This window comes from Abrus precatorius, unplaced genomic scaffold (genome assembly GCF_003935025.1).
Source record: "Abrus precatorius isolate BTA unplaced genomic scaffold, Abrus_2018 Scaffold7, whole genome shotgun sequence".
NCBI lineage: Eukaryota > Viridiplantae > Streptophyta > Magnoliopsida > Fabales > Fabaceae > Abrus > Abrus precatorius.
Genome location: NW_020874417.1, coordinates 117,870 through 140,147, shown reverse-complemented (window position 1 = coordinate 140,147; position 22,278 = coordinate 117,870). Strand labels below are relative to the sequence as shown.

Here is a 22,278-nt window from a genome sequence, read left to right as displayed (position 1 = left end):
TAACCATCTATTTATTTTACATCGATACTTTTTTGTGTTAATAATGAAAGTTGAAAACTATAATTGAAATAAATAAAAAACATAAGTTATAATGGACAATTTTTTAAATGATAAATTAAATTATCTTATTAATATATTTTTTATGACTAATTTTAAGTAATTTGTATATTTTCTTTATTAAAAATGTAAAATTATAATAAAAATTTAATATAATACTTATACTTTTGATTATTTAAAGTCAATTTTAAGGAATAATATTAACAAAATTATAAAATAAAGCATTAATATTGCAATTTTTTTCATTTTTAAACAAATAATTTGATAGTTAATTTTTAAAATATTAATACAATTACACATAAATTTTGGAAGACTAATCGTGTAAAGCTAGAAGATAGGTGAAAAAAGGGAGAAAGGAATATAATGATGATTTATTTTCATTTGTGCCTTTTGATTTCTTTCTTGATGACCAGAGTTTGGAAGCTATTCTCGTATTATGTCAAAGTGGATATATAGATAATCTTTATGCTTCAAAACTGGTAAAAATGAGGTAAATAAATTAGGGAACGGTGGTGGCCCACTGCATCCCACCATTCAATTTCATTGATGAGAATGATGATGGGGTAGGGTTTATTTATTGACTTCAACAGCACCAAAAAACACACCAATCATTCGCAGGGAAATTCACATAAACAAAGGAGAAAATGACCAAACCCATATTCAACAGTTTCTACTTTTCAACTCACTACCATTATTTAATCAATTTTCATTTTGTATTTTCTTCTCTTTTTTTTTTGTTTTAAAATACTTTTATTTTTTACCCTCCTAAACCATTTGAAAACCCCTAGAAAGAGACCGTCCTTGATGAACTCAACATTGATTCCTCGTCATCAAACCAAATCTCCAATTATTTTTAAATATTTTTATTTTGGGATTTCAATTTTAAATATTGCAACCAAAAACCCACATTTTGCCTTTGTCTTCAAGCTTCACTCTTCCTCTTATTCCAATCCAACACAACACAGCACACTCCTCACTTCTCAATTTCACACTCAAGTCAAGGTTGTAGCAGTGGCTATGCCCGAATGAATGGGTCGAATCCATTTGGGTATGGTTCTCTCCTATTTATTTCATGAGAAGAAGAAGAAATATTACATATAAATTGTGAAATGGATTTCTGACTTTGTTTCTGGTGCTCTTAGATCTGTTTGCGAGTGCATTCGATCCACCCCCCGTATAGATACGCCACAAGGTTAGATCATCACGTGTTCGTAAAATTGCGGTTTTCGTTTTTTTGTGCTTTTACCCCTTTGGCACTGTTTGACACATTTGCTCGGTGGAGGATTTCGTTGATTCGTACCCTTTGGGCGAAAGAGTGTTTTTTGACTTCATTTTATGTTGGGTTTGCTGGAAACAACATATGGCTTGCATAGCTTTGGGGTTGGGAATTTGATGATGATGCATGGTCAGCTGAGTGATGATGGGGTGGTTGTGGGGTTTATTGGGTTTTCAAGGAGTTGGGTTTCTCGTTTGTATCTGTATTTGCTGAGGGTGCTGAAGTACAGGAATCATATATCAGCATCTTAGGTGTTTGAGGTTGTTTTGTATGTGATAATGGGTAACGGCACTTCTCGTGTTGTTGGCTGTTTGGTGCCATTCAATGGAAAAAGTGGGGTTGATTTGGAGTTTCTAGAGCCATTAGATGAAGGTTTAGGCCATTCCTTCTGTTATGTGAGGCCATCCATTTTTGAATCCCCTGCCATTAGTCCATCAAACTCTGGTAGGTTTACGGTTGATTCCAGTACCCTTGATTCTGAAACCTTGAGTGGATCCTTTAGGCATGATAGCATAGAAGATTCTTCTGGCATGCATAAGTCGGGTAAGAATTTTCCGGAAACCACATTCAAAACGATTTCGGGGGCTTCTGTTAGTGCTAATGTTTCAACTGCGAGGACTGGTAACCAGAGCGCATTGTTTGCCAGTGACGTCCTGGAACCTGCTGCATCATTTGAGGGGACTGCTTCATTTGCTGCAATCCCTTTGCAGCCTGTACCCCGTGGTTCTGGACCCTTGAATGGTTTCATGTCTGGACCTCTGGAGAGAGGTTTTGGCTCAGGTCCATTGGATAGGGGTGGCGGTTTCATGTCTGGGCCAATAGAGAAGGGAGTTATGTCAGGTCCTCTTGATGCCACTGACAAATCCAACTTTTCGGCACCACTTGCACGTGGTCGTCAAAGGCCACGACTGCAACATCTCATGAGAAGTGTAAGTGGACCAATGAAGAACACTCTTTCTCGGACCTTCTCTAAGCATTCCGCGGGTGGCAGTTGGATGCAAAGGTTATTCTTTCATCCAGTGACTCAACTAGCCTGGCATTCCAAAGATCCAAAGTTTCGACCAGAAGTCTCTAGGAGCTGTGTTGAAGTTGAACCACCTGAAGGGGAGTATAAACATATGCACAATTTGCAGTGGGCTCATGGCAAGGCTGGCGAAGATAGAGTTCATGTGGTGCTTTCTGAAGAACAAGGGTGGTTGTTTATTGGGATATATGATGGTTTCAGTGGACCTGATGCGCCTGATTTTCTGATGAGCCATCTATATAGATTTATAAACAAGGAATTGGAAGGTTTACTTTGGGAGTATGAAGATATTCCTGTAGGTCAACATAAACCTATAGCCCCTGAAACTGTAAAACCTATGGTTCCTCCAGAATCCAGTAAACATGAAATGTTTGATACTCTAACTAATTCAAATCAAGAAAGTTTAGAAGCGTCTTCCAGTCCAATAATGATCAAGGATCAATCCGCTAACAGTGAGATAGTTGAAGAAAATGCTGTAGTTAAGGTGAATGTTGAGCAACAGTTACCTGGTATCACATGTACTGTTCCAGCATCTGTTCAACTTGGACAATTGACTGGAAAAGGTAGAAAAAGTGTGCGGCTTTATGAGCTACTTCAGATGGAATCCTGGGATGAACATGGTTTTTTGTCAGTCTCAGAACATTGTAAAAATTCTTCTATTTCTTGGGAATCAACACTAGATGGCCGAATGAGACCCTGCTCGTCTAGTGTAAAAGAACATAGCTGTAGACATCAACATGAAGGTCCCACTACATCAGGAGAACATGGAGGCTCTAGGTTTGATTCAACTAACCATGAGCCAAAAGCTGCTTTTTCTGTTTCAGGACAAAGGCAGAATTCAAGAAAGTCAGTTATCAGTACAAAAATTAGAAAAATGTACAAGAAGCCAAAGTCCTTGTATAAGAAACTTTTTCCTTGGAGTTATGACTGGCATAGGGGGGAAAGTTTTGTTGATGAGAGAATGTTGGAAGCCTCAGGACCAATTAGAAAGTGTAAGTCTGGAGTAGATCATAACGTAGTTTTAAGAGCAATGACTCGTGCTCTTGAAAAAGCAGAAGAGGCATACATGGAAATGGTGGAGCATAGTCTAGACAAAAATCCTGAGCTTGCTTTAATGGGATCATGTGTTTTAGTGATGCTGATGAAGGATCAAGATGTTTATATCATGAACCTTGGAGATAGTCGTGTGATTTTGGCACAGGAAAGACCAAATGATCGTCATCCTAATCCAAGTTTTGTCAAGGATGATGTGAGGCATAGAAATCAATCTAGGGAGTCATTAGTACGCATGGAGTTGGATAGGATATCGGAGGAGTCCCCTATTCATAATCATAATAATCATGTTAACCAGATCAATAAAAATCGAGAGATATCCATTTGCAGATTAAAAATGAGGGCTGTTCAGCTTTCCACAGATCACAGCACTGGTATTGACGAGGTGTGGTCCCCCCCCCCCCCTTCCCCAACCTTTTTTTGTATAATGGTGAATCAAGTAGTTGTGCTTTTGTAATGCTTATTTAGTAATATTAATAAATTATGGTCATCTTGTCTAGTTTCAAAATTTGTCAGCTACACTATTGTGAATTATTATACTGATTTTTTTTCAAAATTTCCTATTTCCTGCAGGAAGTTTTTAGGATAAAAGCAGAACACCCTGATGATAAGCAAGCCATATTCAATGATCGTGTGAAAGGGCATTTAAAAGTCACCAGAGCATTTGGTGCTGGGTTCTTGAAGAGGGTCAGTTGATCTTCTGACTTGGACCTATATAAATTTAGTTTGCTTCAGTCCTTTTTGTCTATAGTTTATAAGTAGGGAATCTACTTGTTTCCATACTCATATATATAACAGTGTCTTCATTACAAATTCAACCACCAAACTGATCAATTTACATTCTTTTTTCAATCTCTTCTCTCCTTGTGTGTGTGTGTGTTTGAATGTGTGGATTCCACTTATCACCTTGAAAGTGAATTTATAAATGATGTATCTATCAAAGCATAGAGGATAATTTAGCAATTAATGCTTGCTTTGCATCTTTCCCCATTTATCTATCTATTCTGTTCTCTTCCTCAGATATTTATTTGCAGCTTTTCACATTTGAGGAGTATTTAGTATGTATGTTTTAGAGTAAATGGTACATGTCCTGGTGGTTTCACTATTTCAAGCAAGGAAAACTAAATAAAATTTAGGAGAAATTTTGAAGATGGCTGTGAGAAGTGATACTTAATATATGATGAGAAGAGAGAAGAATGGTAGAAAGTACATCTTGAAGACCTTGTTGGGCTGGGTTCAACTGTGTGATAGTGAAACCATATCAGGTGGAAGGAGTGAGTAATCAAAGATAAGGGCCTGATGGTAAATTCCCTGTATCATGTGATCATGTGGTTGTGGACAAGTGGACACGACTTTGTTTTGTCAACACTCTTGGAATCTGGGTCCACAAGATTGTGTATACCCACTAATGTTTGGCTATTTATTTCTTAACACTTTGATTTGGTAAGTGGCCTAAAATATAGGTAGTCTGAGTCCTGACAATTCAGGATCCAAACTGTATAAAGTATAAACAGATTTATAAGCCCCTCTTGGTAGTGGTTCTCTAGCAAAAAGGATATCTATGGTGATCCATTTAGAGGGTTCTCATTTCTCTCTCTCGCTTTTTCTCACCCTCTTATTTAAGTAATGATATCTTTCTTTTTTTAACTTAGAAAATGTCAGCGGCCAGTAAGGGATGACATAGTCCATGGTGGATTAATCACATTTTAATTACTGAAGTCTAGTCTAGTTTGAACGGAAACAGTTGAAAGAAGGATGGAACATTGGATCAACAGGCTGGATTTTTGGTAGTAATATTACTTTTTAGCAGGCTAAGCTTTGAGGAGTATCTGGTGCGGTATGTTATTATATTATTACATTGGATCAGACACATTTCCAATTGACCATTACTTGTAGTTGTGAAGATTCATTGATGCTTCAGGCTGAGAATAGTAGGGAATTAAATGCGAGAAAAATCTATTTATTTATTTTTGTGCTGGGAGTTAGATGGCCCACCCGTACATTGTTGGAGTGCTAGCTACTTGAGGCATGGTAGAGGAATAGTGACAAATCAGATCATTTGCATACATTATACTAATTTTTTATGTTGACACCAACAACAACTTGCACTGTTTGTTTTATTTAATCTATCTAATGTGGAATCATTCAAACCTTTTCTAACCTTTATTATTTTTGTTTAGCCATCTTTTAACGAAGCTCTACTGGAGGTGTTTCAAGTTGATTATGTGGACACTACACCTTACCTAAGCTGCACTCCTTCTGTCATTCATCACCGACTTTCCTCAAGTGATCGGTTCTTGGTACTCTCCTCTGATGGGCTTTACCAATATTTCAGCAATGAAGAGGTGGTTGCCCATGTCACATGGTTCATGGAAAATGTCCCGGGAGGTGATCCTGCACAATACCTTATCGCAGAGCTTCTTCTTTGTGCTGCTAAAAAGAATGGTCAGTTGCTTTCCATTCCCAGCCCCTCGGATATTCTTGAGTTAACGTAAATATTTGCATCTAAGTTTCCATTTAAATTCTCAACTTTGCTTCCATTCTATTTTCTTAATATCCAGTCCTTCAATACTAAATATTTTTCTCAGTAGAGTACCAACTTTACCGAGGTGACTCTACAATGCTGAAAGCAATAAGTTTTAATTGCCATTTGTTATACTCATCTTTTAAGCTGCCATATTGGGTCAGTGATGTTGAATGTTTCCAACTTCACAGATCTAATGTAGCTTCTACCATAATTTTTCTATATTGTGCTTGGTTTAAAGATATTATCTGTTTGTACTGTTTTACGGGTGCAAAGGTTTTCTTTTTTCAGTTTTTCTTGATTCTTGAATTATTAGTTCTGAGCAGATTCTTGCATATCTGTGACCAAGTCCTGAATCCTATCACCTGATATTTCTTGTCCACTGGAATATATTTTGGTTCCATTTAAACATATATTTTTTATATACTTCTTGCAGGAATGGACTTTCATGAATTGCTTGATATTCCTCATGGAGATCGACGTAAATATCATGATGATGTATCTGTTATGGTGGTTTCTTTGGAGGGAAGGATTTGGAGATCATCAGGATAATTCCTTGCCCCCTCTCTAAATGCTTCTTTTTAATTTTTTGTTAAGTGCCTTCATATTTGCATGTTGTCTTGATGCTGGAACAATTTTGGGCCAAGAGTAAAATGATTTTAGAAATAAAAATTAGTCTCTGAAATATATTTTGAAATGGAAATTATATTTCTCTCCTGTCGCTAACTGAATTTAATATGAGATCCAGTTTATGAAAAATGGTAGCACGTGCTTTTAATATTTTACCATATAGATAGACGTGGCATCTGGATTTTTATAAATATTAATGGATCTAATGTATTTCGAATGTGAATCATTACAATTCCAATGATTGACACAAGCAATCTAGGCTTTTTTATTTAAATAATACATTTTTAAAAACAAATTCTTAAAATAAGGTTTATGCTAAACTATTTCCGTGTCTGAGGCTTTTTTTTGCCAGGTTGGCAGTAGTATCGAACAGACGATAGTAAATTTTTATTATTATTTTAATAGAGTATCGTTCCAAAATTACCGATACTATACTAGACACAGATACTTGTGAACATCGCACGAGTATCGGACAAAGTGAAACGATAACATATTTTTATAATTATTTTAATATATTATCGTCGTCCAGCATTCGAAACTCATTTTTTTTAATCAATTTTAATACTATTGTTGCAGATTAACCGATACTCAATATTTTCAAAGGAACAAAAAATGACTTATAACTAAATTTTAGAGAGCGGTTCAAATTGAACCGCTCTCGTAACTCATCTTTAAAGAGCGGTTCAAATTAAGTCACCTTTAGAGAGCGGTTCAATTTGAACCGCTCTCATAAGTCATCTTTAGAGACTTTTGATTTTTATATATGATTTCCCTAAACATAATATTACATATATCAACCAATAACAAAATAGCACTACTTATATATCTATTTTTTTTATATCAATCAATTTTTATATATAATTTATTTATCACAAATTAATAAATATATCAATTACACTCAACAAATTAATATATATCTATAAATTACACTTTAAAAACAAATTTGGAAAATTAAATTACAATCTTAAAAATTATTTTTTTTCGGTTCTAAGTCAAATGCACAGTTTTTACATATACAAACTTTCACATTTTTCATTTCATACATATAATTACTAAAATCTGATACAAAATTTACAAAAAAAAAGTTAAACTGCATTTGATATAGAATTCTAACCTTTAATGCCGGCAGCAACAACAACTATTCCAGTTCACCAATATCGGGTCCTAAATTACAGATTGAAATCGATTATTATCTCTAAAGATGACTTATGAGAGCGGTTCAAGTTGAACCGCTCTCTAAAATAGATTTATGAGAGCGGTTCAAATTGAACCGCTCTCTAAAATTGATTTATAAGGCATTTTTCGTTCTTTTTGAAATATTGAGTATCGGTTAATCTGCAACGATAGTATTAAAATTGATTAAAAAAATATGAGTTTCGAATGCTGGACGACAATAATATATTAAAATAATTATAAAAATATGTTATCGTTTCACTTTGTCCGATACTCGTGCGATGTTGACAAGTGTTTGTGTCTGATATAGTATCGGTAATTTTGGAACGATACTCTATTAAAATAATAATAAAAATTTACTATGGTCTATGTATGTCCGATACTACTGCCAACCTGGCAAAAAAAAGCCCCAGACACAGAAATAATTTAGCATAAACCTTATTTTAAGAATTTATTTTTAAAAATGTATTATTTAAATAAAAAAGTTAGCAATCTATATATTAAAAAAGTTTTTAAGATTCAGATCTCTGGTGTTAAAAAAATAAGTATAGATTTGAGCTCTTATTTGTCTGAGTAGATTTTTGTTTGTTTTTTTTTAATCTTCATCATGTAAAATTTGGAAAAAGAAAAGACAAGATAATCATGTATTTATGGTGAACTTTGCACTTTTTTTACTGTTTTCTCCTCTAAAAACATTACGTGATGAGATAAGTGATCATATCAATTTAACTTAACTAGTAGAAGCTTGTCCAATGCATGTGTATTTTATTTTACTGTATAGTCATGGAGTGGTTTTTTTTTATAAATGTAAACATAAATTTTTATAAAAAATTTAGAAATTTATACAAGGTAATAAGAAAAATTAAGTAATAATTTTTAACTCTAAAGTTAGAATGGAATTAAGAAAAGAGAGTAAAAATTAAAAATCAGTTACAAAAAGAGAAAGTATAGTTTATAATTATTCTTTGTCAATTTTAAACTTAAAAAATATACATAATTAACTGTGAAAATAATAAATCTATTCAATGTCTCACTGCATTTTCATTTATAATATAGATGTTAATTATATTTAATAGAAGTATCCAATTAATTTGGTCAAACTTATTTTCTCCAAACTAAATTTTGAAAATGTTAAATTAACTGTCTTGTTTGATATGTGACTACTGTGTCACGTTACAAGTTTGATTATCAATAAATTGTAAAATTTTAACCCTTTTTATATAATGGTAAAAATGAAGTATAAATATCACTTGTCCGATAATTATCTAAAACCTAATTTTGATGCACTAAATGTACTAAAAAAGAAGTTATATTATCGTTTAATAGAGTATTGTGATATTATTTAATTAATTTTGATATCACATTTATTTTTTAATATAGATAAATAAATTAAACAAAAATGATTAACAAGAAACAAGAAAGTTACGGAAATGGGGTTCTGGAAGTTCTCATGGTCGATGCCTGATGGAAACCGTTTACTGACGTTGAAGGAGACTATGGTGGAAGTTCTCACTTGGATCCTTGATAATAAAGTTTATATAATAATTCCCAAATTCCACGACTTCATGCCATTTCAAGAACATTCCATATAGTGAAGTAATTACTAGTTAACATGATAACGAAATTAATTAATATTTAACTATTAAGTAATGTATTAAGAACTTCCTTATTTTCAGACAATAAAAGCTCGTTATCCATAATTTGCAAATCCAGGTGAAGCACTTCCAATGAAAAAGCATTTGCAAGATAGCTAATATCACATCCAAATTATTTGACTTAAAAAATGACTCCATCCCTTCTAAGTATGAATTATGTTATGAAACACTCCTTTATATCCCTTAATTCATTCATAATCTGTCCAAAAGTATAACAGTGAACGCAACTGGAGAACTGAAGCAATGGCTAGCTATTCCCAAGGTTGTTCAGATTTCGTATTTCGTGCCAATCTTCAAAGTCAATTTCTCTTTATACCCACTCAAGGATAATATAATATTATATATAAATATAATCAAATAAAAAATTGAATTTGAAATATCTTTAGGTAGTAATTTCATTAATTTAAGTATCATTTGATACTTTAGTCATAATTAAACCCAATAGCATAACAAAGAAACAATCGAACCACAAACATGATTGATATATCATATTAGTTTAGATGACTAATAGGATAATTTAATCATAGTTGAACTAAATAATATAATAAGAAATAATCAAATAAAAAAAAATGATTGGTTTACCGTTCGAACTAAATTTGGTGGAAGAAATAAGAAAAAAGGGGAAAGAAAGACAGAAGACGAGCTCTCGAGTTAATCAGTATGCATGGTTCTATTTCTCACCTTACATCTCTCACCAAACTCCTCTTCATTGGATAGTCAATTATGGCATTTTCCCAGCAATAAACAAACTAATCTATACGTTGATTTCTATTCACATGAATAATTTTCTGTTCTAGTAAAGACTTCAAATAATTCCCATTAAGCCATTTTTCACAATTGCTTTGAATTTAAGTTGAAGGAATAAATTCACTAATACTTAACCTTCACAAGTTCCATCTACTCTACCCAAAACCGTTGCACGTTTACAAATTATGCATATATAAAGAGCACAACTTGCCACATTCCTCATCATCCAGCACAACATTCCTCTCTTATCCCTAGCTATTCGACTCATCATTCAAACACTTCACTCTTGCAATTAATACAATTATCTTCCACACTATGTCGCCAACAAACACTTTGGCAGTTTTGGCCTTCTTCTGCTATGCCATTTCTTTTGCATTCTCTTCTGACCCTGACACACTTCAAGACCTTTGTGTAGCACTTCCTTCTTCAGGCAATAATAATATACATTATCAGCTACCATTTTAATTTCTCCCTCCGCTCCTTAATATACTTCAAATAGTAGTACCAAAATTGTGTTTAGAAAATTAGTACAATATGTTTTTTGCATGTGTTAAGGTTAATGGGTTTGCTTGCAAGGTTGAGGCAAATATCACAGAAGCTGATTTCTTCTTTGATGGTCTAGCTAAACCTGGTGTTATCAACAATACACTTGGATCTGTGGTTACTGCATCCAATGTGGAAAAAATTCCAGGTCTTAACACACTGGGGCTGTCTTTCTCAAGGATAGACTACAAAGCTGGGGGACTTAACCCACCTCACACACACCCTCGTGCAACTGAGATTGTGTTTGTGTTGGAAGGTGAATTAGATGTGGGTTTTATTACCACAGGCAACAAGCTCATCTCAAAGTCCATTAAGAAAGGTGAAGTCTTTGTGTTCCCAAAAGGTTTGGTGCACTATCAGAAGAACAATGGAGATAAACCTGCTTCTGTGCTTTCTGCCTTCAACAGCCAACTTCCTGGAACCTTGTCTATAGCTGCAGCTTTGTTTACCTCAACACCACCTGTGCCAGATAATGTGCTTGCTCAGGCCTTCCAGATTGATATTAAAGAGGTTGACAATATCAAGACCAAGCTTGCTCCTAAGAAGAGTTAATTTAAGTAGAGCTTAATGATCATTGAATCACTTATTGTGTAGCATTTTGCTCATCGATGTGGTAACGAGTGTGGAATTATATCGCGGATATTGTTTAGTATGTGTCAAGAATAATGCAAATTTTCTAAGGGAGAACCTGCTACCTTTTACGTGGGTATAGTTTTATTTCTTGTCTTTGGGATTAATTGGTTTTGTAAACACTGAATAAAGACTGGACCGTTGGCTCCTCACTTTTCTCTTCCGTGTTGGTTACCTGTTAAATCAACATGGTAAAATGCAGACATCTCAGAATCCGAAGTAATCAAGTTATTTTAATGTATATATTTCGGTAAATTTGATGTACACAAATAAAATATTAAATAATTTTATATTGAATTTTTTAAAATTTGCAATCATAATCTATATAATTAAAAATTTTAATTTAATAATTAAATTATTCATAAAAAAATTATTAAGCAGTGTATGAATGGATAATTTACATTTGTATAATTTGATCAAATTGTATAGTATAACTTAAACTTATTTTATATTATTTAATTTTTTATTAGATAATTTAATTTTAAAAGTATTTTTTAAATTAAAAATTTAATCATAGTTTTAAAATTTTAAATAAATCTAAAATTTATTAATATTTTATTTTTATATATCAAAATTAACATAATATATATTTTAAAATATATAAAAATAAAAATATTTAGTTACATTCTTATAATTAATTATTTTGAAAAAATTTAATATAAATAATTTAAATAACATCCCGTTATAGCTCAACAAGTAAATCCATACAAATTATAAGATTGAATTTTAAGTTATAGTAATATAATTTCATCCTCCACGCACGTGTATTTACATAATTCTTTTACAAGTGTATGTTTCAATCACTAATTTAATTAATAACTATAATTTGTAGTACATATTATGTATTTAATTGTAATACTAATTTTTAAAAAATTCATAATTTTTTTCATAAAATCTTTCAAACACGGCTTTCCAGAAGTGAGAAGTGGTGGGATTGAATTTAAAAACGTTGCGTTTAAAACTCCGCGTCGCATTCTTATGTGATCGATGCGTTACCGCTGAGAAGAGGAACGATGGAAGATTCGAAACAACAACAGCAGCAGCAGCAGCGAAAGAAGAACTACCGAAAGCGAAGTGCTTCAAACGAAGAACACCAATTCCCACAGTCGCAAAACAATGAATCCGACGACGAACGAGAAAGAAGGTTTCTCTCTCTCTCTCTCTCTCTCTCTCTCCTTTTCTCAATTCCGATTGCTGAATTCACGTCAGGGTTTCCTTTCCTTTTATTGATCCAATGATAATTGACGCAACAGAATGGCATTGGAAGAGATTAAGCTTCTCCAGAAGCAGAGGGAAAGGAAATCGGGAATTCCAGCAAACCCTAGTTTGCTAGTGCAGACTGGAATTACCGGTGGTTTAGCCGCGAAAGCCTCCGACAAGAACGACGGCGACGGTGGTGACAAGGACGAGCTCGTTCTTCAAGACACCTTCGCTCAAGAGACCGCTGTTATGGTCGAAGACCCCAATATGTGCGTGTGTATATGTATTGTGTTTGTGCTGAGGTTTCTGAATTTGGATGTGTTTATTGATGTTACTGCTACTTATTACTTGAACAGGGTCAAGTATATTGAGCACGAGTTAGCGAAGAAGAGGGGTAGGACAATTGATGCCGCAGATCAAGTTGAAAATGAGTTGAAACGTGCTGAGGATGAACTGTACAAGATCCCTGAGCATCTTAAAGTGAGTGGCTGCATTTTGTTTTGCAACCTTCAGTTTATTGGCTTCCCCCCTCCCCCCATTTTAGTTTATAGCAGCTGACAGAACTGTTAAGGATATGAATGATGTTAGTGTCTGATAGTGTAGCTTCATCGTACTCCTCTATATGCGTTGTCTTTTGTTGGATTCGTCTAATGGTTGTTTTTATTTTTCCGTTCTTGTTTTAAAAATATTATGTCCTATCAGGTAAAAAGGCGAAATTCAGAAGAAAGCTCTACTCAGTGGACTACTGGTATTGCTGAGGTTCAGCTTCCAATCGAGTATGCTTTCTCGTTTCTCTTGCAATGGGCTGTGTATTTAGTTTGAAATATTTATTGAAGAGGCATTTAAAACTCAAGCAGTTTTTTTTTTTCATACTAATTAATTGATTTGTACAAGTAGTCAGGTAGTGTTTGTAGGCATGTTAAAGTGGGCAAGAACATAGCATATAACTTTTGTTCTATGCTTGGTGCATTTTAAAAATAGAACATGGACAGAATGTTGTATTACATTTTTTGTTCCAGTGAAAGGAGTGGAATCAAGGAGAACACAATAGAATATTTTGTTCTGTTTATACACCAAACACTACCTCAGTGCCTATAATTGGAAACAAACAACCAGATTTTAAGGACTACAACTTGTTGGCTGAAAGTTCAATTCTTAAATGATTTACATTCCAGTTGATTTATTCTTGTACTTGGTTCATTGGTTTTAAAGTGAAATAGTTTCTCTTATATGTTGCTAGTACGTGCTGGTGTTTGTCTTATGTTGCTTTATGAACTTATACATTGAGGAAGTAAATGGGTGATGTGTCTTCTTGGGGTTTGATTTCATGTATGCAGATATAAATTAAAAAATATTGAAGAAACAGAGGCTGCTAAGAAGCTTCTACAGGAAAAGAAGCTTTTGGGTCGGACAAAATCGGATTTCAGCATTCCATCAAGTTATAGTGCTGACTATTTCCAGCGTGGCCGGGATTATGCTGAAAAACTTAGAAGAGGTTTCATTTTCTTGATACTGTCATTTTAGAGTACTTACGTGTTTTTGCTTGTTTTCCGTGCCATAGTCAGCTTTGCTTTAGTTATCTATTAATTCGTCTTGTGGCATTTGCCATTATGGATGAAGTTCTGTCACTTAGTTGATTACTTTCAATTGTTTTAAAGCATTCCAGTTACTGACCTTAAAAGCAACTAATTTGCAGAACATCCAGAGTTGTACAAAGATAGAAGTGTACAGGATGACAGTTCTGGATCCAAACAAAATGATTCCAGCACTGATGCAGCTGGAGCAGTAAGGAGGCAGGCTGCAACAGATGAATTCATGTTAGAGCGCTTCAGGAAACGAGAACGTCACCGTGTAATGCGAAGATGACATGAAGGCTATACTTTCTGGCATATTTTACAAACATACCATCAAGGATTGGTAGAACCCCAACTTCTGTTGAATGGCATGCCATTGATTTGCACCAATTTCTTCAGTGTTAAAATTGCAGCAGAAGATCGTACAGCTGCTCCAGCGTTAATTTTTGTTGGTTGTCGTTTCTTTTTCAGAAAAACTGTTAAGTAACAAGAATGTATTATTTTAGCCACTGCCAGCATCAAGTCTGACTATTAAGTGGCCTATGATAAGAAGCAACTAGAGAATTGTGATACTTGGCACATCTTTTTGGTTGGACATCGGTAACTTGTTGTTAGCCTGTAAGTATGAACAATTTTGGCAATGGCCAAAGTGGTGATGCTGCTATCAGGTTCCTTGTAGGCCGATCTGCATGTATTATAATGAAACCTAAAAGTATTTTTTTTTTCCCACTGGAAAGTTTCGTGTTAGTCGTTCATAATGTCAACAGCTATGTTTGCCCAACCAAAATCACTTTTTAAAGTAACCAATTGAAGGAGTTGGGTTTATATTTTAGATTCTCAAAAATAATTTGAATAAAATTGATGTTGATAAAATGAATTACTGTAAAGGTGAATATTTTTTTGGTTTATATCATAGCTATTTTTTACTGCCGGAAGTAATTCTGTTTCGGTAGGTCTATTATTATAAACGATAAAGTTCTCTTTTTGAATGTTTAATAATTGCATTCATTGTTAATAAGGTGAATATAATTTTACTTTATTAATTATATATTATTTTTTATCAGGATTAAAGTATCATTTTCAATTCAATTAAATCTAAAATAACTTATAAAAAAACCTACAAGAATTTTAAACAAGCAAGGTGCTTGTTTGTTTATTCGTTGAAAACAATTTACACGAATTCTGATGCACCGACAATGAAGTTGGATGATGGTGATTATCACTTGCTACCGTTTTTTTTTTTTGTCAAGTATCTCTCATGCTACCTGGAAACTCCGTTTGGAACATTACAAACAGAAAAACATTCAGGCCCAGTGGGCATGTTGCGATTAAAAACAATTAGAACAGGCTGATGTTCTGCTTCGCGGGTATATTTTTATCAGTTTATCCGATCTAAAAGCCTTTTAAGGGGCGATTGAACTGAATAAGTAGCCTTCATTCTCTAACAAAGAAAAGTGCTACGAGGTGTGCAGATCATTTTACAAGGTATATCATTGCAATCCTCAAGTATGTAACTAGCTTCACATGTTTGAGCTTACAAATTTGCCCAATTTCTTTTTACATTAAAAGAAAAAAGAAACACATTACCTAAGTCTGTGGACTTCATCGCAAAATGCTAAAATTATCTAGCCACAACCCCATCGCAAAATGCTAAAATTATCTAGCCACAACCCCTTCAAAAGCATCCAATCAGTACAAGGGCATAACTATAAAGGGATGAAGTAGAAGAATGCTATTGCTGAATAATATTTATATTTATTGTTCCATTCAGAACTGAACCTTGCTGATGAAAGACTGGCCAAATGTCCAAGTGGAAGGTGCCACATTATATGCTGTTTGAGTCCTTCCATTGCTGAGTTGAACTCTGAAGGACAAGCTCTGACCATTGAGATAGCTTAAGCTTTGCCAGTTAGCTCCCCAATTCCTTGACATGGTTTCCCAGTTACTCACTTTAGACCCTTTGATCCAAACTCGTGAAATCTCTCCCATTCCACCCACGTTGCTTATAAGCACTAGTTCAAAATAGTCTTTCCCATTGATGGTAAATCTTACACCTCCACTCCTTTTGCACCCAACTCTGCATAGATGCACCCCAAATTTCAACATTATTGGTTAGCTAGCTAGCTGTATTAATCATTTTGATAAGTTCAAATAATTTTCACTTATTAGAAAATAAATGAACACTGAGTTAGGAAATAATATAACATAATATAACATACTTTCTGTACAAAATCGGAACAATGCCAGCCTTGTATTTGGCGATCATCTCAAAAGCAGGTTGTGACATGTCAAAGTGAGGTCTAGGAGGATTACACCAACCACCATTGTCACTAGGGAGTGCATAGTTTGGGGGGCAGAAATTTGTAGCAGTGATTGTGATGGAAGTACCCTTGAGGCACCATTGAGGCACTTGCTTTGCGTCACAAACTATCTGATAGCAACCACCGCATGACTTGCCATCATTAAACAAAGCAGTACTCAATGCAGATGTTTTTATTCCATAACCATCTGTGTAGAGATTTCCGTACCCACAAGCTCCTCCTAAAGCAAGTACAAACAAGTTACTCGTTTCATAATTAATATCATGTGGAAATTGCATTGTTCTTATTTTCTACTTAAAACTAAATGTAGATGCATTTTACCCATTGTTCCTGAGGCATCACTTCCACCATAGAAAGTTGCATGAGCTTGCAGCCAAATTGCGGATACTACTCTAAGCTCTGTGGTGAATAACCCCACAAGCAATATTAGAGCATTGAAAATTTGTTTCTCCATCTCCTCTATCTCTCTTTCTGAACAAAGACTTTCTTAATTTGCTGCTTAAGATGACAGATTGTGAGGGGATATTTATAACAGCGGTTAGGGACGTTTAGTTAGCCCATAGATATAATTGACTTCAAATCATATTTTCTAACAAAAAATGTGATGTTGATAAAAAATCGGTCTTTTATCATAAAAAGAGGTAGTGTGTGATACATGCATTAAAGAAATAGGGGAGTGAGTTAGGCTTGGATAGGTGGCTGTGAATGAGACTCGACCCATCTAAATTATATGAAACGATGGATGCTAACTATTGAACACGCGCTTGAAACGTAATTAGATTAATATTCAATTCTACATCTTACACTTTGTTCAAATGGTTCGATTAGCCTCATTGTGCAGTGAAGGAACATGCTTTGTCGGTCATAGAATCCGTGGTACGTAATTGGTACAATCAAATTCAATTTGCAGCTCAGATTGCTTCGAAGTAAATTGTATTGTTTAAAAGAACATGCATAAAATAGTTGATAGTTGATTTTTTGAAGGAACATGCATTACATAAATTGTGTGAATTTTGTCAGAATAATACTCTTTTAATGACAAACTAGCAAATAGAAGATTCTTCTCCATTCTCGTTGTCAAAAAATCAACTATTTAAATAGTATTTAAAAACTACAATTGAACCGCAACGTAGAGTTATATACAAGGATAGATCGAGAAAACCTTTGAGGGAAGAATTATAAGTGAACAAATTTTGATATAAAATAATATTTATAAATTATACAATTACAATTTTAGAATACATAATCAACTTATATATTAAAAAATTGCAAAAATAGAGGAATCTGGCCCACGCTTGTACTTTCCTCAATTCGTCCCTTGCCTCAAAATCTTGCTTAACCCTGACTTAGTTTTTAAAACAGTAATCTTGAAAGCTCAAAGCTAAAATAAATATTTCAGGAAAAGTCCTTTTAAGATATCAAACTTGTCAACACTTAATCGTGAAAGCACTAATGTTAAAAGTTTAACCCATTTTTATTTCTCTTGTACTCATATATCTTAGAAAGAAAAATGTTAATGACATACCTTTCGAGACAATTCTGGACACCTTATTAATTATTAGATAAAAATTTGGTAAGTATCATGAAATGAAGTGAATCTCACTTTTTATTTAGTTTAACGCCTTATTTAATGATATAAATTTATTTAATAACAAAAGTTGTAATAAAAATTATATTGCTACTTTTTGTATGACCCGAAGTCCATTCTTGCACGCAATAGTTGAAGAAAATATGATTACAAACGTTTGCTTCAGTGGCAGTAGTAACGTGCAATGCCTTATTATGTGCGAGGGTCTTACCTTGTTTATCAGGAAATGGAAACTTTTTATATTAGCAACTATCAAAATTTTGACAAACATGAACAAGTCAGCTATAAAAATGCCCAAGAATATATGCCATATATTATGCCTTATCTCGTGGAGCTACTTCACAGCACATGGCTGATGGCATCCCTCCCTTGCCATGTTCACCAAACTACTCCTTCACACACGAGAGTCACGGTGGTCATTGTTGAATGGGAATTACTTACCCTCCTATATAATTTAAAATATTTTTTCCCGGAAAAATAAAACTTCAATTTTTCTGAAAATACTGAATTAGAAGAACCGCTTACATTAGCATAGTAAGGAATGGTGCAAAATATTTGAAGGCCTTGAATTGCTGCATCGTATGTTCTTGAGATGGAATCTAATATCGAGAATTTATTTTAGTAGCAGTAGTAACAAAGAAAGGAATTAAAGACAGTTAGCTCTTTCTCTTGAATGCATTCTCTTCATTTACTTAATGTTCTCTTTAATAGGTTGTAAGAGAGAGTTATGAATTGTTATTGTTAGTTATGAATTATTATGTAGATAAACTTTAAAAGTTGAAAAAACACTTTTATTCATAAGTTCCATTGATTATAGATTAATTTATGTTGACTTAACCACATTAATTATAAAATACTTCAGAATTTTAGTTAGAGAATTTTTATGCCAAGTATAAAGAATTTTAAATGACATGCCATTAGAAATTTTTTTTTTTAAAATAACTTATTACATTTAACTTTTTGTAATTATCATTCATAATTCTTCTCATATTTGATTCACATTTTAATCATTCTTAATTATTAATGTCAAATTCTAATGAATTCTAAAATTCTCCCTCCAAACACTTCTAAGGAACAAGAAATGGAAAATTTTCAAGAATTAGAGTATTTTTATTTTTCATATTACGCTTTTTTGTTTCTCTTGTAACAACCGGTATTAAAAGCTTGTTTTTTTTTCAAGGACCAAATTTGGTGATCATAATGTTTTTATACAAATTCAATGTTGAGAAATTTAATGGATTGAATGATTTTACTTTGTAAAAATTGAAGATGAAGACAATTTTGGCATATCAAGGATGTACAACTACAATAGCATTAGATAGTGAATAAAAATCATGTGCAACTGAGACAAATAAAGTAAATAAAGATATATTAAAAAAGGTGTATAGTATAATTTTATTGAGCTAACTAATGAAATTTTGTAAGTAGTTGACAAAAAAATGATTTTGGAAATATAAAACGAGAAAGATTTCAAAAGAAATATTTAACTAATTGATTGTCTTAAAAGCAACGTCTATATATGTTGTAGTTGTACAAGAATATATTAGTAAAATATTATCTTGATAATTTTAATCGAATTATCTTGAATCTTCAGAGTGTCAAGGTTAAAATTAATGATAAAGACCAAACTATCATTCTGTTATATTCTTTATTAAAATCATTTGAATATTTTATTGATACTGTACGGTGGGGGTAAAAATAACATTATTATTAATGATGTGAAAGATAATATATAATCTAAAGAACAGAAGATGAACCATAATAGTTCTATTGTAAATTATATAAGTATGACAATTAACAGAGATAGGAGCATAAAATCAGGAAATCGTTCACACTCTAAATTATGTGAAAAAAAAAAGGATAAAATGTTATTAGTGTAAAGAAAAAGAACATATTAAGAATAACTTTGAAAGCAAAGATGCATTTAAAAAGGACTGAACTTAAGCGTCTTTCTACAATGCAGCACTTTTCGAAAATTTTAAACACCACCTTTCCTGTTCTTGAATTGCCATCTCTCAAACTGAAATACTGAAATGCTACCGATTAGCTTGAGTTGAGTGTCGTTGGTATTACTACTAAAATTTCTACCGTTCCCACGACCAGATTAATCAATTGTGATGAGTATATATTTTGCAGAATAAGATTAATCAGATGATGACCACAGTCCAAGTCAATTTAATTCAATCCTAAATTCCTAATGCCTCAACACAGGGTGATCGATTATGTTTACGAATGCACTTAGACATTAGAAGATTACCCTCACTAATCATTACGAGTGATCTGAAGAAGATATCGAGCATTAAGCAAGAGAGCATTCGCTTCCTCGTTTGAGGCATCAAGTGCACGCAATTCTTTGATTTCTTCCTGCCATTTTTCTACTTGCTCCTTATGAATCCTGCACATTAGGAAGTTAACAGGATCATACCACAGAAAAACAAATAACATCAATATTAAAAGTAAAGAAAGAAGTGGTAATTTCATATCCCACATAATCAGTTTTTCTTCAAATTCATTGCTTAGCTCCTTAAACATGGTTTTCCCTGATTCTAGGAGCTCAGATACCTGCATGCGATCCATCATTTATCATATATCAAAGAGTTGAATTTTTTATACAGTATGTTTCCAAGCCTCACACGATGTTTAACTATATAGAGCTACCCTCTGAGTATAATTTTCAATCTTCTCAAGAATAAGAGAGATACTGAGTTCCATTTCTTCAAGTCCAGTAATGTTCGTCTCAAATTCTTCCTCCTGTTCAGTTATGGATTCTGCTTCATCTCCTGCCTTTTCTTCCACCTGTTTATTGTGACCAAAAAAAAAAAAAAAAAATGAAACGGTAAAGGATGCTGTAAAGAACGAAACAGAAAAAAGGTTGAAAGACGAAAACGAATACCGCTGGTTTCATGCGCTTCCTCGTAGCTCTGCTCTCTGTGCTTTCCCTTTGAGTTGACATAGGTTACGCCTACAGGTACAAGTATATGAAGTTCGTGTTCTAAATCTAAAAACGAATTTATGCGTATAACCAAAAACATTTATAAAAGTCATCTAAGAACAAAGAATCAGCATATACTAAACTGAATTGCAATTAACTTGAGCGAAACCCTAGCACAGCGATTGAATCTGAAGGTTCCAAACTAGAAAGGCAAGGTAAAATCATTCAGTATAGAGCCGCTACAAATAACATAATATTGAACTGAGTGAGAACGCAATAGCCGAATCGAAGACATAAAAAACGCTAGGAAGCAGTAGGTTTGTGTAGTGATTGATTGAGTAGCAACTAGCATGAATACAATTAATCGCCAGAAACTCATAGAAAAGAAAAAGAACAAAAAAAAAAAGATCGAAGAAGACGACAAAGTTTAAAAATGTTTATACCGTTGGTGTTGCTTGTTTGTTCGAATGTCAAAACTGGGAAAGAAGGATCGGAGCACAGAAAAGAGCAATTCCGTAGAGGCAATCAGAATCAGATGCCCTATTATTTATTTGGATTTCAAAAGGAAACATCTCTGGTGGCGGATTTTGAAATGCGCGCGTTTTCTCGTAACGGACTGGAGTAGGGGTTTCATTTTTATTATTTTTTTTTAAAAGAAAAAGCATATTACAAGGTAAACGCAGAGATACTATAGGTTTGGGCCTTCTACCATCACGACCTGATCAGGTAATATATTGTTTTTAAAAATTATAGAAAAAAAGTTATTAATTTAGATAATAACTTATTTTAATTAAAAGGATATCATGTTATGTATATAAATAAAATAAAAGAAGAAACTTGAGTTATTTGAATAATAATTTCTTTTAGCCAAATGACATTGAGAATTTCGATTATGAGTTATTAATTTGATTTGGATTTACAAAAATAAATGAGACTAAAAAGATTTATTATATGTTATAAAATTAATGTAAAAGTCAAATAAAAGAAAAATAAAATTAGAGATATTTTTAAAATAAATGAGATAGCTTATTTATAAGTTTAAATTTATAATTTAAAAAATTTATTTTTTTAGAAGTGAATTAAATAAATAGTAACAGGTCCAGTTTGGGCAGACTTATAGATAAATTCTTGTAAAAATAAAAAAAATGAATAAAACTTCTTAAGTTAAATTTATCTTATACTTTATTTTTTAAAAGCTACTCTCATTTTACTTATCTAAAACTTAAAAAGATAAATTCTTTATATCTTACAGAAAAAAATTTAATTATTTTATATTATTTTATACAAGGACTTATCACAAGTATATCCAAACAGGTAATTTATACCCTTAGATGTCTATTATTTGAGAATA

The 22,278-nt window shown here is 33.0% G+C and overlaps 5 protein-coding genes across 6 annotated transcripts; 3 read left to right on the top strand and 2 right to left on the bottom strand.

Annotated features, from left to right (window-relative positions):
• Positions 1-663: 663 nt before the first annotated feature.
• On the top strand, positions 664-6,633 carry LOC113873564 (protein phosphatase 2C 32). Of its 2 annotated transcripts, XM_027511728.1 has the most exons (6): positions 759-2,802; positions 2,860-2,977; positions 3,038-3,795; positions 3,984-4,097; positions 5,591-5,855; positions 6,371-6,581. In XM_027511728.1, exons 1-6 carry the CDS (start codon positions 1,612-1,614, stop codon positions 6,484-6,486), a joined length of 2,562 nt encoding a protein of 853 aa, XP_027367529.1. In that variant the 5' UTR covers positions 759-1,611; the 3' UTR covers positions 6,487-6,581. The 2 variants fall into 2 exon arrangements, with proteins under 2 accessions (XP_027367528.1, XP_027367529.1); XM_027511727.1 differs by having other exon boundaries at positions 664-3,795; positions 6,371-6,633.
• A 3,821-nt stretch (positions 6,634-10,454) lies between these two features.
• Positions 10,455-11,234, top strand: LOC113873572 (germin-like protein subfamily 2 member 4). The gene is made up of 2 exons (XM_027511741.1): positions 10,455-10,569; positions 10,687-11,234. Exons 1-2 carry the CDS (start codon positions 10,455-10,457, stop codon positions 11,232-11,234), a joined length of 663 nt encoding a protein of 220 aa, XP_027367542.1.
• Positions 11,235-12,247: 1,013 nt separating this feature from the next.
• On the top strand, positions 12,248-14,814 carry LOC113873568 (protein COP1 SUPPRESSOR 2). Its single transcript, XM_027511734.1, has 6 exons — positions 12,248-12,456; positions 12,566-12,781; positions 12,869-12,992; positions 13,215-13,288; positions 13,850-14,007; positions 14,209-14,814. The coding sequence occupies exons 1-6, from the start codon at positions 12,326-12,328 to the stop codon at positions 14,376-14,378; spliced, it is 873 nt and encodes a 290-aa protein (XP_027367535.1). The 5' UTR covers positions 12,248-12,325; the 3' UTR covers positions 14,379-14,814.
• Positions 14,815-15,853: 1,039 nt separating this feature from the next.
• LOC113873571 (putative expansin-A17) lies at positions 15,854-16,861 on the bottom strand. Its single transcript, XM_027511739.1, has 3 exons — positions 16,729-16,861; positions 16,306-16,627; positions 15,854-16,163 (listed from the first exon to the last, which is right to left on the bottom strand). Exons 1-3 carry the CDS (start codon positions 16,859-16,861, stop codon positions 15,854-15,856), a joined length of 765 nt encoding a protein of 254 aa, XP_027367540.1.
• A 3,396-nt stretch (positions 16,862-20,257) lies between these two features.
• On the bottom strand, positions 20,258-20,990 carry LOC113873729. The gene is made up of 4 exons (XM_027512012.1): positions 20,889-20,990; positions 20,654-20,791; positions 20,484-20,557; positions 20,258-20,390 (listed from the first exon to the last, which is right to left on the bottom strand). Exons 1-4 carry the CDS (start codon positions 20,946-20,948, stop codon positions 20,258-20,260), a joined length of 405 nt encoding a protein of 134 aa, XP_027367813.1. The 5' UTR covers positions 20,949-20,990.
• Positions 20,991-22,278: the final 1,288 nt, after the last annotated feature.

Coding starts and splice junctions, on each gene's coding strand:
- LOC113873564 (XM_027511727.1), top strand. CDS start 1,612: ATGGGTAACGGCACTTCTCGTGTTGTTGGCTGTTTGGTGCCATTCAAT. Junction 3,796..3,983: donor ACAGCACTGGTATTGACGAG/GTGTGGTCCCCC, acceptor TATTTCCTGCAG/GAAGTTTTTAGGATAAAAGC. Junction 4,098..5,590: donor GTGCTGGGTTCTTGAAGAGG/GTCAGTTGATCT, acceptor ATTTTTGTTTAG/CCATCTTTTAACGAAGCTCT.
- LOC113873571 (XM_027511739.1), bottom strand. CDS start 16,861: ATGGAGAAACAAATTTTCAATGCTCTAATATTGCTTGTGGGGTTATTC. Junction 16,628..16,728: donor TGATGCCTCAGGAACAATGG/GTAAAATGCATC, acceptor TACTTGCTTTAG/GAGGAGCTTGTGGGTACGGA. Junction 16,164..16,305: donor GTTCCGATTTTGTACAGAAA/GTATGTTATATT, acceptor GCATCTATGCAG/AGTTGGGTGCAAAAGGAGTG.
- LOC113873729 (XM_027512012.1), bottom strand. CDS start 20,948: ATGTCAACTCAAAGGGAAAGCACAGAGAGCAGAGCTACGAGGAAGCGC. Junction 20,792..20,888: donor GGAAGCGCATGAAACCAGCG/GTATTCGTTTTC, acceptor CACAATAAACAG/GTGGAAGAAAAGGCAGGAGA. Junction 20,391..20,483: donor TTTGAAGAAAAACTGATTAT/GTGGGATATGAA, acceptor CCTAATGTGCAG/GATTCATAAGGAGCAAGTAG.
- LOC113873572 (XM_027511741.1), top strand. CDS start 10,455: ATGTCGCCAACAAACACTTTGGCAGTTTTGGCCTTCTTCTGCTATGCC. Junction 10,570..10,686: donor TGTAGCACTTCCTTCTTCAG/GCAATAATAATA, acceptor TGTTTTTTGCAT/GTGTTAAGGTTAATGGGTTT.
- LOC113873568 (XM_027511734.1), top strand. CDS start 12,326: ATGGAAGATTCGAAACAACAACAGCAGCAGCAGCAGCGAAAGAAGAAC. Junction 12,457..12,565: donor GACGACGAACGAGAAAGAAG/GTTTCTCTCTCT, acceptor TTGACGCAACAG/AATGGCATTGGAAGAGATTA. Junction 12,782..12,868: donor ATGGTCGAAGACCCCAATAT/GTGCGTGTGTAT, acceptor TTACTTGAACAG/GGTCAAGTATATTGAGCACG.